The sequence below is a fragment of the Alexandromys fortis genome, unplaced genomic scaffold, assembly GCF_014885135.2.
Source record: "Alexandromys fortis isolate MF-2015 unplaced genomic scaffold, M_Fortis_MF-2015_v1.1 scaffold_74, whole genome shotgun sequence".
Taxonomy (NCBI): Eukaryota; Metazoa; Chordata; class Mammalia; order Rodentia; family Cricetidae; genus Alexandromys; species Alexandromys fortis.
Window position 1 is genome coordinate 1,391,735 of NW_026068008.1, and position 15,248 is coordinate 1,406,982.

The 15,248-nt window shown below is 49.4% G+C and overlaps 1 protein-coding gene across 3 annotated transcripts in view; it reads left to right on the plus strand.

Annotated features, from left to right (window-relative positions):
• Mvb12b (multivesicular body subunit 12B) overlaps window positions 1–15,248 on the plus strand; it is a 150,668-nt gene that overhangs the window by 33,228 nt on the left and 102,192 nt on the right. For all 3 annotated transcript variants that reach the window (XM_050161746.1, XM_050161744.1, XM_050161745.1), the window contains exon 3: window positions 9,588–9,695. In XM_050161746.1, the coding sequence (XP_050017703.1) occupies window positions 9,588–9,695 (108 nt within the window). The remainder of the gene's footprint in view (window positions 1–9,587; window positions 9,696–15,248) is intronic.

Sequence of the window (15,248 nt, forward strand, 5' to 3'; positions counted from 1 at the left end):
TCTGCCTCCCGAGTGCTGGGATTAAAGGCGTGCGCCACCATCACCAAAGGATCACCAGCCCAGGGATAGCCTCACACACAATGGGCTGGGCCCTCTTCCATCAATCACTAATTAAGAAAATGCCCAATCTGATCTAGGTGTTTTCTCAGCTGAGACCTCTTCTTTTCTAGTGACTCCTTTTGTGTTGAGTTGAAAGAAAACTGCCTGCATGTGTGCTCCTGTAGTCTGAGGGTTTGGTTGTAGGGCTGGGAGACAGTACAGTCAGTGAACGTGTGTGCTCCTGTAGTCTGAGGGTTTGGTTGTAGGGCTGGGAGACAGTACAGTCAGTGAGCGTGTGTGCTCCTGTAGTCTGAGGGTTTGGTTGTAGGGCTGGGAGACAGTACAGTCAGTGAACATGAGGACTTGAGTTTGATCTCCAAATGCCATCTTAAAAAAAAATTTAAATGCTGGCTGTGGTGGTTACACCCATTTAAGCCTGGTGCTGGGGAGGCAGAGGTAGGCAGATCCCTGAGCTCCGGCCAGCCAGTTTAACGTACGTGGATAGTTCCAGGCCAATGAGAGACCCTATTTCAAAAGTGAAAATGGAGGGGTAACATACGAGGTTGTTAATCTGGCCTGTCATTCAAGCACACATGAGCACACAATTTTTTTTTTTTTTAGTTTTAGAGAAGTAAAATTTATTGGGACCCTAGTACACATATCTATTTCTTTAATAATTCCTTTTATTAAAGGAAAGATCTCTTATTTTTTGCTGAAAGTTTTCAAGTTTTGCTTGATGTAGCTTTTTGCTCTGTGACAGCCTTTGTAGCGTCACGTTGTTAGCTGAGCGGTCTTTACCTCCACCGTTAGAGTCCCCAGATGCTCCTTGACCAAGAACGACCCTCCCTTGCATATCCATCGGCCGTGGGAACTCTCTAGGCCACCAGGCCGTTCCCTTCTATGGAGGCCCAGGGTGGAGCCCTGACCTGGCCGTCCAGGTGTGGTAAAAGCCGGACCCTTCTAGACCTGGCAGGCCCCTCTGGCAGCCTCTCTCTCCTGAGTCCCAGGAGCTGGCTTCTGTGTGATTGCTGTTCCCCCGGGAGGAGCTTCATCAGGCCAGGCACACTGCTGCACCTCCGCCGTGTCTGCTGGGACTGAGACTCTGCTTTCTTCTACCTTGCCTAGCCCAAGAGGCAATCTTCTCTAAGGCTGCTTTGGCCGGCACCTGAGCACTGAATGAGAAAAGCTGCCCTGTGTCCCTGCCATGCCAGGACCTAGTCCTGTTTCATTTTCCTAATGATTCATGCAGCCAGTTGGCAAATATCTGAGTGCATATTAATAAGGCTTTGGGTTAGATGCTCAGGAAAGTGCTCGCTAGATAAAACAGGACCCTTGAGTTGAGGGCCAGAGATGAGTTTCTGCCATGCGCTGTCTCGTGCTCCGTTCTCTATTGAGACACAGTACACGTGCTGTGGCTTCTTCTTTGGGGTGCACTGTTCAGTGGGTGACTTCCCTAAAAGTCACCAGTATCTAATCTTAGATAGTTGTTTCTGCTTCTCCTGCCTCTCAACCCCCTGCTTTCCCCCTTCCCTGCCCCCAACGACAACCATGGCCTTCCTTTCTTTCCCTAAGGATTGTCTCCTTTGGGATATGTTAGAGTTACGATCACACAGTGTGTGGGCATTTGTGACTGTTTTACTTAGTATGGTGTTTTCATGGTGTGTTACATCAGTACTTCATACCTTTTTGTGACCCAGTAATATTCCACTGTGGATAACTGCGCAGTGTCCCTTAGTCAGTGGGCATTTGTGTCGTTCCCATCATTCCGTGACTTAGTTCATGAGCATGGTTTTGTGTTTTCAGTTCTCTTGAGTATGTATCTAGGAGAGGAACTGCGAAATCCTGTGATGACACCCCACCATGTCCACAGTGACCATGCCAGGTACAGTGCCAGCAGGGTTCCACGCTGCCCATGTCCTCACAATGCTTGTTATTGTCTGTCTGTCTAAAGCTTTTGTAAAAGGTCCAGAGTAGACTCTCCCTGTAGACGAGTGTCGTCTGTGTTTTATCAGTCCTTACAGATAACCCTGTGGAGACTGCCCGCTAGTGTTTCCACATTTTGATGAGGTGGAATGAGGAAGTATGATTTGGGAATGATGTGTGTGAGCAGCAGAGTCAGGACTTAAACTCAGGTCCAAATCAATCCAAAAATCCCAGCTCTGTCTGGTTTCATGGAGGCTGTGCTGTGGCGGGTCCTTCAGCCAAAGTCCAGACAACAAGACCATCCTAGTGGGAAGCTATGCTAGGGAGAGTAGGAGCCCAGGTAGGGAAGACTTGTCTGAGGAAAGAGCAAAGGGGAGCCGGCAGGCAGGTCACCAGGGATGGGGAGGGCTGAGGTGTCCTGTGCCTGTGTGAGAGAAACCAACCCTGAGACTGGTAGAAATCGATGCTCTGTCTCCAGGACCGAGCCATGCATTTCCCCGGAGAAACATTAGACATTCCAGCAGAAAAGTCTGTGGCTGACTTAAGCTTGCCACTCAGAAACCAAAATTATGAAGGGAGACAAAAGCAGCCAAAGAGTTCATGACTCCAGACGGGACAGCCCAGCTCTTAACGTCACCCGGTGCACCTCCTGCAGGATCTGGTTTTGCCTCCTGGAGGCCCCGTCTTGTCTAATTGAGAATATGAGGCTTCTGCATTCTGACCTGCGCAAGCTGCCATGACTGAAGGACTTTGAACTTGACAGAGTCAGCCAGAAGTTGCCCCCAGAATGTCTGCAGGGTTTCCTGCCCTCTCCCCGCTCACCCCACTGCTGTGTCTGCCAAACTCAGCTTTGAGCTGTGGGCAGGTCCTCCTGAAACAGCGGGTGTGAACTGGGCACCCCTGGGGACTGCTTTTCCTTAGGCTAGGGCTGTCTGTGCTTTGGATGTTTAGCTGGGCACTAGTTTGTTCACAGGATTTTCTCAAGTTTTAGTTCAGCAGATTTTTAACTCCTCACCTCATCAAGTAAAGTTTACAATTGTTATTTTTCCTGTAAGAGCTCATTGACCCCCTCCCCCGGAAATGTGGCACATGCTAGCAAAGCAGAGGAACAGTTAAAAATACTACTGCCATTATGTATTTATTTGATGTATTTATGTGTGGTATGCATGTGTGTTTGCATGTTTGTGTATGTGGGAGCATTGCGGGTGAGTGTACATGTGTATACACACATGTGAGTACGTTCAGTGCCCAAGTACACTCTTCTATCCTTGATTGCTTTCTACCTTATGTATTGTTCAGTGTCTCTCACTGAACCTGGAACTTGCTGTGTCAGCCTGTGTCTACTCAGCTTGCTAGGGGGATTCCCCCATCTCCATCACCCATGCACTGAGCTGGATTCCACATCCGTGTGACTTTTTTTTTTTTCAAAAGATATATTTATTTATATGTACAGTGTCCTGCCTGCAGGCCAGAAGAGGGCATCAGAATGTGACTCACAACCAATGTGGTTGCTGGAAATTGAACTCAGGACCTCAGGAAGAGCAGTCAGTGCTCTTACCCGCTAATCCATCTCTCCAGACCCCCGTGTGACTTTTACATGGGTTGGTATTGCAAACTCCAGTTCTCATGGTTACCCTGTTGACATCTCCTGACTGATCCATTCCAGGTAGCCACCCCTCAGTCCCACGTATCTCTGTATATCCCCAGTCTCAACTCTAAGAGCCAAAGAATCCTTTGCATTTTTGTTTCTAGATCCTTTTCTGTACAAGGCTGTTAAAATTTAAAAATCAGAGCCCCAGGGCCATCATTCCTAGGTTGTACTGTCATCCTAAGAGACATCTTTGTCTTCTTCATCTTTATGGGTAGAGCCCTAGTGAAGGCACAGGTGGGTAGTCCCCTCTCCCCATTCCAGGACGAGGTTTGTACTCCTCTGTCATCGTCCCTCCCTGCCCCTGTCTTCCCTGGGTTCCCTCGCTCTTTGCTGTTCTCCAAGTCACTTTCTTCTCACACAGAAGCCAGGCTGAGCTGCTGCCTTAGAGCTCACGTCCCTGTCTCCTCCAAGTTGCTGTCTGCCAGCCTTTTAAAAACTTAACCCATGTTCGTATATGTTTTACCATGTGTCTTGCCCCATGAAGAATGTGACCAGCATCTTCCTTCAGCACTTTGTCCTCAGCAGTGTGGCCTCAGAATCCAGACATCCTCAGTGAAGGGACAATGAACAGCCAACCATGTTCCCAGAGTCTACATGGAAGCAGAGCTCCTAGCTCAAGGTGTGTGTGTGTGTGTGTGTGTGTGTGTGTGTGTGTGTGTGTGTTTCTCATGGCTTTGGTACAGGCTTCCAAATTCATCTAGCTCTGGCTCTTCCTTTCCCTTCCTTCCTCCTCCGCTTTCTTCCTTCCTCCTCCCCTTCCTTCATTTCCTTCCTTCCTTCCTTCCTTCCTTCCTTCCTTCCTTCCTTCCTTCCTTCCTTCCTTCTTTCTTTCTTTCTTTCCTTCCTTCCTTCCTTCCTTGTGGGAGTCTGTTTTCTCCATACACCATGTAGGTCTCAGAGATCAAACTCTATCAGGTTTAACAGGAAGTGTCTTTACCCGCCAAGGCATCTCTCTCACAGGCCCTGGTTGTCCCTCTTGTCACCTGGCAGTGATAGCGATGCCTGTTCTCAGGGCTTCCTTGCACTGAGTGCACCAGCCCCTGCTTTAAATGTCATTATCAGTTTGACAAAGCCCCAGTGAGCTCTCCTTTTAGATCACTAGCAAAGCCCAGTGGTTGCTCAACTTTTGCATGGTTCTGCACCATTGCTGGTGGCTGTGTACGGCCTGCCAGAGGCTTTCTTTGCCAGCTCTGTTGCCTTCTGAGAACCCTTTGTATATACTCTCTCATGTGCTTCTTGGTAAGCTATTTTCCTTTATATAACATACCCTGGGCATAAGCCCATAGGCATATGTTATTCTGTGGACTTTATCTATGTAACCAATACTCGCTGTGCCTCAGTTTCCTTATCTGTAAACTAGACAATGATTTACCTCCCATAGCTTTGTTGTGTGCATTGCTCTGGTATGGGAATTACTTATACTGATGATTTAAGGGGAATAAATAATGCATGGTGAAAAGAAACTGAGGGAAGGGCGTCCCGGCCTCAGATGGGGAAACTGAGGGAAGGGCGTCCAGGCCTCAGATGGGGAAACTGAGGGAAGGGCGTCCAGGCCTCAGATGGGGAAACTGAGGGAAGGGCGTCCAGGCCTCAGATGGGGAAATTGAGGGAAGAGTGTCCAGGCCTCAGATGGGGAAACTGAGGGAAGGGCGTCCAGGCCTCAGATGGGGAAACTGAGGGAAGGGCGTCCAGGCCTCAGATGGGGAAATTGAGGGAAGGGCGTCCAGGCCTCAGATGGACCAGCATGCTCTCTCTCCCTGGGTTGCAGCTCAGAATCTTCCTGATGTCAGTGAACTTGTTCCTTTCCTTGTTTCCTGGCCTGGTAATCTTTGGTATGCAACTCTCTCTGGACTGCCGAAAGCCTAAGTGGTCATACCTGGATGCAGAGACCTTTCAAATCATTCAGCATCTTGCTTAGACTCAGGCCTAAAAAATATAAAAGCAAGGAGGTGGTTTGGTGTGAAATTTGTTACCCTGTCTCAGCCTGTGTTCAGCTTCTATAACAGAATACTACAGAATGGATGTTTATAAACAATGGAAGTTATTTGGCTCTGGGTTCTTGGGGCTGGGAAACCCAAGGTGGTGGGGCCTTGTCCCATGAAGGCTTTCTTGCAGTGACTTATAGCAGGTGTCACATGGTGGAAGTGCAGAGGAAGGGTATGAGGCCAGCATCCTACTGCTGCAGTATCCATGCGTAACAGCACGGACCCTCCCCAAGGCAGAGCCCATGCCGCCTAGTCACGCTCCTAGGCCCCATCTCTTCCTCCTCACAGCACAGTGAATGGCAAGCACACTCCAGCGGGGCTTTGGGGGAGACACTGAGCCACAGTGCAGTTTCACACCTCTGCCCTCAGAGCTGCCATGCCCCCACATGTCCCCGTCCTGTAGCCTTCAGCAGAGTGATAGCTGGGCAGTCTTTGATGGGCAGGCACACCCAGTCTGCTTGAGTCCTTTTCCTGCATTCTAGGTAAGTCTGCCCGTGGCTTGTCAGGTATCCTGAAGGCATTTTCCTGGGTGGTCTGGCCCTGAAGCTGCTCACACTGAATGACTTGGAGTAAGTTTGCTTTGGTACTCATGCTCACATGGCTAAACAGGGATGGGCATGTGGGGGTGGAATGTAGCCATTTCTAGTTGGTCTTGATAATAAAAACCAGGAGTCAGATGTTAGGGGGTGAAAGCTGAAAGATCAGAGAAGCAGAGCAGCAGCCACTAGTTCTTCCCTCTACGAAATCCTCAGACTGAGTGGGGCATTCTGTCTCTACAAAGCCGCAGACTTAGTGCCTGAGCTCCTGCCTCCTCCTGCCTTATACTCTTCTTTCCGACCAGCCATAGCCCTTCCTGTCTCCACCTTCCTAGTGACGGGATTAAAGGCATGTGACTCTATTAAAGCTGTGAGCCACCACCACCCAGCTCTGTTTCTCTTTTAGATTGTACCAACCTCGAGTGGCCCAGGCTGGCCTTGAACTCACAGGGAACTGACTGCCTCTGCCTCCTAGTGCTGGGATTAAAGGTGTATTCCACCACTGCCTGGCTCTATGGCTAACTAGTGGTTGGCTCCATACTCTGATCTTCAGGCAAGCTTTATTTGTTAGATCACAAACAAAATATCACAAGGGAAACCCTTGTCATTAGGCTGTTTGGACCCTTCAGGAAGAGCGATAGGTGACTTGCTTAGACCTGGCAAACAGCATACTGTCAGCAGACTGCTGCCCTGTCCCACTTGGCTCTGGTCCTCCATATCAAGGTGTATCTGCTAGCTGCAGGTAGCTGGGATACTGCCCACAGGGCAGGGCAGCTTGGTGCTCTCTGGCAGGCACTTTTCTCCTGTGACTGCCAAAAGGTGACCCGTGTGGTCAGGCGGAGACGGAAGAGGGAGACTGGGCCTGTGAGGTCTGCATAACCCTGCTCACCCCCCTCAGAACTCCCCTGGGTTTGGAAGCTCTAACTTGGGGCACCTGAAAGTGGTTACTGGCAACAGAGAAGTCTGGAATCAGCTGCCTGTGCTACCCAGGCCTAGTCACCAGTTGGGAAGTGTGGTGATACCATCTAGCAAGGCATGACGTTACGTGCTGCTGCAAGAGCCCCTGATTCTGCTACCATAACTGTGATCATTTCTCCAGGTCTCTGGCTTTTTCAAATTAGAGTGGTCTTGTAGTTCCCCATCTAAGGTAGTATCACAAATTTCTTACAAGTTTCCACTCAGTAATTATGTCTTGTGACAGTGCAAACACTGGGTACCACGGGAGGGGCCAGTGTCCTCAGTGCACCTGCTTACTCCAAGCCTGGACTCTGAGGATGCGTTGGCTCCTTCAGATCTGGGGGCACTGACGTCAGCAGCAGCCTTGCTAGGGTTGAGGCAGAGAACAGACAACAATGCCCAGCACAGTGGCCTCAATGTTAGCAGCATGTGCCTGGTGGAGTGGAGGATGGGTGAGCCGCCTGCTTAGCTTGGTGGGGTGGTTCAATCCTGGGAGCAATATTAGGAGAGCTGCACGGGCCATGGTTTCTAACACTTGACTGTGGTTGAAAAGTTGCCTTGCTTACCCATTCCTTTAGTGAGTTCCATTGAGCCTCTTTGTGTCAGGTCTGGGGTAGATGGTAGGGGAGAGTTAACAATAGTCACATAATACATCACCTGTGTTTGAAAGAGCAGGCTGAGTCCCAGAGATGGTGAAGGGATCTCAGGACGAGAGGTCACAGTTAACCCCTGTGGGATGAGTTAGGGCTTTGTCAGTGATGATGTGACATTGTGTTAAATAGCCACTTCCACATCAGCCTGAGCACCCTCACATTTAGTCTGGGAGCACCGAGTCATCTTTGCCGGTGCTCAGCAGTGAGTGCTCTTGCATCTATAGCATCTGTGGCCGCTGGGGAGGGCAGCATGTCTGCTCTGCATAGGACCTGGACTTACTGAGGCCACTGGGTTTCAAGTTCAGATCTGCCTCTGAATTCCACGCTGCCTGTTCCGTGGTAGGGCTGTGGTCCTCCTTCCACGCTGCCTGTTCCGTGGTAGGTCTGTGGTCCTCCTTCCCCGCTGCCTGTTCCGTGGTAGGTCTGTGGTCCTCCTTCCCCGCTGCCTGTTCCGTGGTAGGTCTGTGGTCCTCCTTCCCTGCTGCCTGTTCCGTGGTAAGGCTGTGGTCCTTCCATGCTCCCTGTTGCCTGCTAGAGGTCTTGATCCTCCTCCCTGCACCCACAGACTATTAGCTCATTTGACTTGGGGGAGAAATTTGGGTTACTCCATAGCTTGTTTGAGTGGTTGAGAAGTGCCTGCCTCGAGGGACAGCAGCTGAGGCTACTACCTAGCCATTAGCTTTCCCAGAGCCTCCCTCATGAGGTTTCAGGCTAGATTTGCCACCTCTGCGTAATGGCCTTTCTTCTCTTTACCCTCAGATTTGCTAACTGACAGTTGTTCAGTTTGAGAAGTAAGTGGTTTTCTCTTGATGGCTAGCCTTCAACTTCTCTGAGGCAGCTTCCAAGGAGGCAGCTAGGGTGGCCTTGGTGATGTAGTGGCAAGCTCCTGCATGTATGTCAGGGACTGTTGATGATTTCTGGTGCCTGCAGGTTCATGGGAACAGAACCACTTCCAGCCGTCAACTGGGATGGCCAGGAGCTAATCAGACCAAGGACCATCCCCTGTGCACACCTTAGAAAGTCAGGCATGGCTCAGTCAGAAAACTGGTTGCTTGAAGTCCCCTCCAGATCTGTGCCGCAATATGAAGCTGCTTCCCGGGTCTCCTGGCACTGCTCTGGGATGGTGCGGGCCGCTCTCTTAAGACTGGAAGTCAGGCTCCTCTCTCTAACTCCCTTGTCAACTTTGTGAGCCCAGACTCACCACGGGATGTCATGCCCAGTGAGGCAAATAAAAGCTCAATTTACCCTGGATTGTGTCCTGAAGGGGAAGTGAGAAGAGGCTTCCTAGTGGGACTAGAAATGGAATCAACTGAGCCTAGTTTATTTTCCTATCATGATGTAGTTTCTGACCTTGAATTCCACCAAGAAGATGCCAAGTGGAACCAATTTCCTGACCTACGCCGCAGCCTGACAGACCTAAGCTGACCTAAGCTCCCTCTGGCCCCCATGGGCAGGAAGACACACCATCCCCACCACAGGGGATGCCCCTTGCATCGGGCTTTCTCCTGTGCCCTGTGCCCCCCCCCCCCCCTGTAAGTGGCAGCTAACAGCCTAATGTGCTGACCGCCCAGTCCCTTCACAGCCCATTACAACAAAAGCTATTCTTCCCTCATTAGAGCCGTCTCTGTCAGGGTGTCTTTAATCAATGGCTTCCCCAGGGACAGTATTTTTAGAAGTTGTATTTTTCACAGGCTTTCCTTTTCCCTTTTGGAAGCGTTCTTCCCTGAGCTGAGCGGTGCGCTAATGAGATGCTGGGAGAGTTGGGCCCGTGCTAATTGGAGCAGGTACAGAGGAAGCCCCTTCTCATCTTACCTGTGACCCTCTTCTCATCTCTGTGCTGCAGGTTGCACAGACAGCAGATGGTGTGGATGCTGACCTCTGGAAGGACGGCTTATTCAAGTCCAAGGTTACCAGATACCTGTGTTTCACAAGATCGTTTTCCAAAGAAAATGTGAGTCTGGTGGTGGCTCCCTTTGCTGAGTGGGCAGGAATATTTGCATTCCTGGATGGGGCTTCCTCTTTTTGTGTGTGCTTTCTGTTCATTGCTTGTTAATTTATCTGTGGTTTCAGTGAGCAGGGTAGAGTCGGCAGCCAGCACCATGTTTCATTTATTAACAATGTTATTAACCACGTTCCCCAAGTGCACAGTGAATTCCATTAAGCTGTTTCTCCAAAGGAGACCAGGATTCTCTCTCTGCTCTCTCATTTGCCTGCTGTTCCTGCAAGTGACAACTCACTGGGCACTGTGGATGAAGCGCCTTCAGGGCGGTTGGGATGGTAGCAGCCCTCAAAGGGCAGACCATAGCATCCGCTGCCCGTGCCTGTCCCCAAACACGGCATAGCCTTGTTCTAAAGAGCCTCTGTATGACCTGGGGCATGTCACTATGTTTGACGGAGAGGTATCCACCTGTGTATAGTTCTCTTATACTGATTTTTGATGTTTGAGCCCATGAACTAAGAAACTTTAAAGATAGCACAAGAACTTTCCCACTGAGGCATTTTAGGAGAAAGGGCAATTGTTTGGTGCGCTCCTTGCGTGAGGCCCACCTGTGACTATGCCTCACTTCCTCAGACGGTCTTCCATGTTATTCCCACTGTGAAGTCACTGCCCTCTCTGGGGGCAGAGATAATTTGTCTCTTCTAATTCAGATATTTATTTTTGGAAATAATTTTACCAATTTATAAATTTAATTATAATGGTATAGGTTGTAGTTTTAAAAAAAATTCGACACAACATAAAACATGCCATTCAGAAGAAGGAAAGGTAGAAGCCTTCTTCACTGTAGCCTCTGTGTCTGTCACAGCCTCCCTGTCTGTCACAGCCTCCCTGTCTGTCACAGCCTCCCTGTCTGTCACAGCCTCTCTCTCTCTGTCACAGCCTCTCTCTCCGTCACAGCCTTCCTCTCTCTGTCACAGCCTCTCTCTGTCAGAGCCCTTCTCTTCCTAGCCCCCCAGCCAGTTCCAGGTTCGTCCCTTTAACAGTCTCTTAATGTGCACTATAATGTGATAGGACACTACCTGTTGCTCATTGATAATTCTTTGTTATGTGTATTGTTCCTAACATGTTCAGGACGATGGCTGAAGTAATCTCATTAAGTTCCCCTCTAATTACAAGAGCAATACATTTGCTGCTTGTAAAGTTTAGCGTTTATGACTGAAATGGAGAATCTTTTTACTTTGAATGGATTTTCAATACCAGGGATGGTGGCAGCCAAGCCAGAATAAGCAGCTGCACAGTGTTTGTGGTATGTTTGCACAGATCCTTTGGGCTCACTGTAGCCTGATGCGACCCCACAGAGCAGGGATGAGGTGACATCAGCACACCAAATGCTGGGCTATCAGTAGACCCATCGACTATCCTTACCACCTGCACCCTCACACACCTGCATCTTCACGCACCTGCTCCCTCATGCACCTTGCTCCCTCAAGCACCTGCTCCCTCTTGTACCTGCTCCCTCGTGCACAGCCTCTCTCTCCATCACAGCCTCCCTCCCTCTCCGTCACAGCCTCCCTCCCTCTCCGTCACAGCCTCCCTCCCTCTCCGTCACAGCCTCCCTCCCTCTCCCTCGTGCACCTGCTCCCTCGTGCACCTGTTTCCTCATGCACCTGCTCCCTCACTCACCTGCTCCCTCACTCACCTGCTCCCTCACGCACCTGCACCCTTATGCTCCCCTCAGTCCGTTTGCCCCTAGATTCTACCCAAATATCTTTTGAAAGTTATTTCTGCCTTTTGGTCCCATTGCCTCTGTTCTGCTGGGGGGAACCACTGCTCCCTGTGAGCTGCCATGGATTCACTACTGCCGGACTCTCAAAAGGAAGTTCTGAAAACTTGCTCAAACACCTTGTCTAAGTGACTTTCCTGTTGCAGTGATAGCACACATGACCAAAGCGACTTACAGAAGGAGGGGCGTGTTTTGGCTTATGCTTTAGAGGGATAAAAGTCTATCAAGGCAGGGAGGCGTGGCTGCAAGTGGAAGGCAAGATGTTAAAGAGCAAAAACCTGAGAGCACACATCCTTAGTTGCAGGCATGAAGCCGAGCGAGAACTGGAAGTGGTGTGAGCTCGAAGTCTGCCCCCAGTGACACACTTACTCTAGCAAGGCCACACCTCCCAGACCTCCTCCAACAGCCCCACAAGCCAGGACCAAGTATTCACATCCTCAAAACTCTGTGGGACATTTCTCACGCATTCCCCCCCAGCCCTGGGCTCAGGGGATAGCCACAGTCCCTTGGGTCGCTTGCACTGGGGCTTGCTACATTTCTTCCTGAAATCCATGAGATTTTGGTCTTCCTAGGCAGAAGAGTTCTTGAAGCCCTGGGATTGGGGGCAGCCACAAGCCCATTATGATTCAGAAAAGGCACTGAAATTAGTTTGAAATGGATTATAGAGAACACAATTCTTGGGCTTGGGGATGGAGGTAGAGCATGCATGGGGCCCTGGGTTCAGTTTCTGCCACTACCAGAAAACAAGCTGCTGTCCATCAGTAGCTGGGTGCTGGGGTGACAGGGGTGTGAGGCTGCCAGGAGGGCAGCCAGAGAAGCCCTACCCTGTACTGAAGCCTGGGCACACCATTTTTTATGGAAAGAGAATGAATAATGTCCAGTTCTTAACAATTCCATCGTCAGCACCAAGAAAAAGAAGTGAGAGTCTCATTTACAACATCCAAGTGATCAAATCGGGATCGAGTTTGCTTTGGGATCAAATTTTTGTCAGCGGCCATGCCCATTTGGCCAGGACTCGAGTGAGGCAGGAGCTAGGCACATGCTAACCAGTGGTGGTGCCTGTCTGTCCTGGCCTAGAGTCAGAACACAGGCTTGGCAGAGTCCCATTTTACAACCATACGGGAGGGGGTGGGATCTCCAGAGCAGGCCGAGTCTTAATTGGGTGACTTGAGATGCCGAGGATAGGAGTTTGGGGAGCTTCCTTGGAATCCTAAATTCCTTTCCCCCAATCAGGCCATTAATATAGAAACCTGGCTTTAGAGTGACATTGCTTCCTGCGGAAGGAGTGAGATTAATTGCACTTTTCATGCCCCGTACTTTCTGCATTACCTGTAATAATAATGTACATAGATTAGGTAGGGAGGATGTTAAACAGAAGGATTTATGAACATTTGAATATTAAGTTGGTTATCTGTGGCTACCTTAAATGCAAAGTTGTCAAAAATAATTACAGTATACTAGCAAATACTGGCTACCAGAGACAATATAAATACCCTGAGTCAGTGTATATTGGGCTTCTGGTATGAATCATTTGCTCAACAAGAATTGGGAATGCGCTCTTTATATTTATGAGGAGGAAATGAAAGAGAGCACAGTGGGTGAGGGGAGAGGAACCAGCAAAATTAATGGTGTTGTAGGCCTGTGGTATAAAAAAAGGAAGAAGGAAAAATCCCCGAGTGGCCGCCCCATGGAAGAGGGCCACACTCGGGTTGCTGGAGGCTCCAACAGGGCAGCCTCCCATTTTGTTTGCATGGAAGGGATTCCTGATGCTTGTTTTAATGGCCACATCACCAATGCTCTGATTTTATGATTAGGGCATTTTCTCAAGAGTGGGGAGGGCGAGGCTGCTAAGTGGTTTGCTGTTGACTTCTACAGAGTCAGCTTGTCAAGTTGAAAACATTCAGGCACAATCCTGATGAATGCCCAGCCATCTATGGGGCAGCAGAGCATGCCCAGTTGCTAATTTCTCAGCAGAAAGCAGTGGTGACTGGAAGAGCAGCTGCCCCGGGGGGAAATAAAGGCAGCCGGTGCTTCCCAGGTTCTAGGCCGAGCCCGGCCTTCCTGTGTAGTCAGAAGTCTCCACATCAGAGAGTGCTGCTCCCCAGTGCTGCACCGCAGTGCATACATCTTCCTGAGCCCTTGCCCCTGAGCTGCTGCGATGGAGCTGTTGGCAAACAGGGATTCTGAGAGAAGAGGGCAGGGGAAGTGCAGGGCAGAGACTACACATGCCACTCTGACTTCTGATTCCAGCCTGAGGCTTGCGTTTTACTTTGCTCCAGAATAACCAATAGTAAGCTGTCAGAATTTGGGAGACCGTTTCCATTTGCCATCCAAGGGAGTCTGATTTGGTTTTTAACCACCAGCACCCACCCTGCTGAAAAGTGTGCCAGCAAATGTAGTTGGAATTTTCTTTGGGCTGCCAACCAGCTCCCAAATAAAGACACAGAGACTTACTGTTATGAATGCTCAGCCTTAGCTTAGGCTTGTCCCACCAGCTCTTTTAACTGAATTTGACCTCTTTCTATTCATTTACATTTTGTCCAGGGGATTCCTACCTTTCTTTCATTCCGAATGCCCTACATTCCTGCTTCCTCCATGTCTGTATGTGACTGGCACCTCAGCTCCATGGCGTCTCTTTTTCTTCCTGAGCCTAAATTCCTCCTCCTACTTACCCTCTGCCTTGAAGTCCCACCTATACCTTCTCTCTTGCTATTGGCTGTTCAGATTTTTATTAGATTTTTATGATAATCAGGTGCCTTAGGTAGGCAAGGTAACACAGCAGTACATCTTTACAGAATTAAGCAAATGCAATACATCTTTATATAGTTAAAGAAACAACACATCTTTGCATCATGGTTAAACAAATATTTCACAACAACCAAACATTTAGCCAATAATTATTGAGTCCCTACTGTGTGCCAAGAACTATAGCAGCTTGGTTGAGCAGTAGGAGCAGAGATCATTTTGTTTCCTATTTAGTGGCGGCAGATGGGGCCATCAGTGCACAGTTTTCGTAATGACATCTTCGAAGATGGTAGGTAGATGGTGTCTGTCTTAGTCACTGTTCTATTGCTGTGAGGAGACACTGTGATCAAGGCAACTCTTATAAAAGAAAGCATTTAACTGGGTGCTTGCCTCCGGTCCATTTCCATGCCAGGCAAGAATGGTGCTGGAGTAATAGCTGGGAGTTACATCTGGTCCACTAGCTGAGAGAGACTCTAGGCCTGGCATGAGCTTTTGAAACCTCAAAGGCCACCCCTAGTAATGTACTTTCTCCAGCAAGGCCACACCTCCTAATCCTTTTCAAGTAGTTCCACTCCCTGATGATTAAGCATTCAAATCTATGAATCTGTGGGGACCATTCTTATTCAAACCACCACAAAACCCAATTATAAACTGATAGGAAGTTAAAAGGAGCTTAAGGAGACAGTGTGTGTCTTAGTTCCCTGCATGGATTTCAGAGGTGCTGTGCTCTCAGGATGGAGATAGAGTCTGTGTTTCCAAGCTCAGAGATGAAGTTGAGTCCTTTCTCTAAACAACAGGGGACACTGGCCAGAGAGATTCCTGTGAAGACAGAGCCTGGGCTGACCCCTTAGATGTTTTCCCAGGACTGCAGACAAGCAAAGCGAGCATGCATTCAAACGGGGCTTTGGAGGATAGTGCTTCTGCAGAGTGGGCACACAGAACATGTTGCAATAATCCTACCAGGAGAGATTTGGGTTGGAAACCCATTTTTCTTGCCTTAACTGGCTCTGATGAGGCTGCCATGACGCTGAAGACGT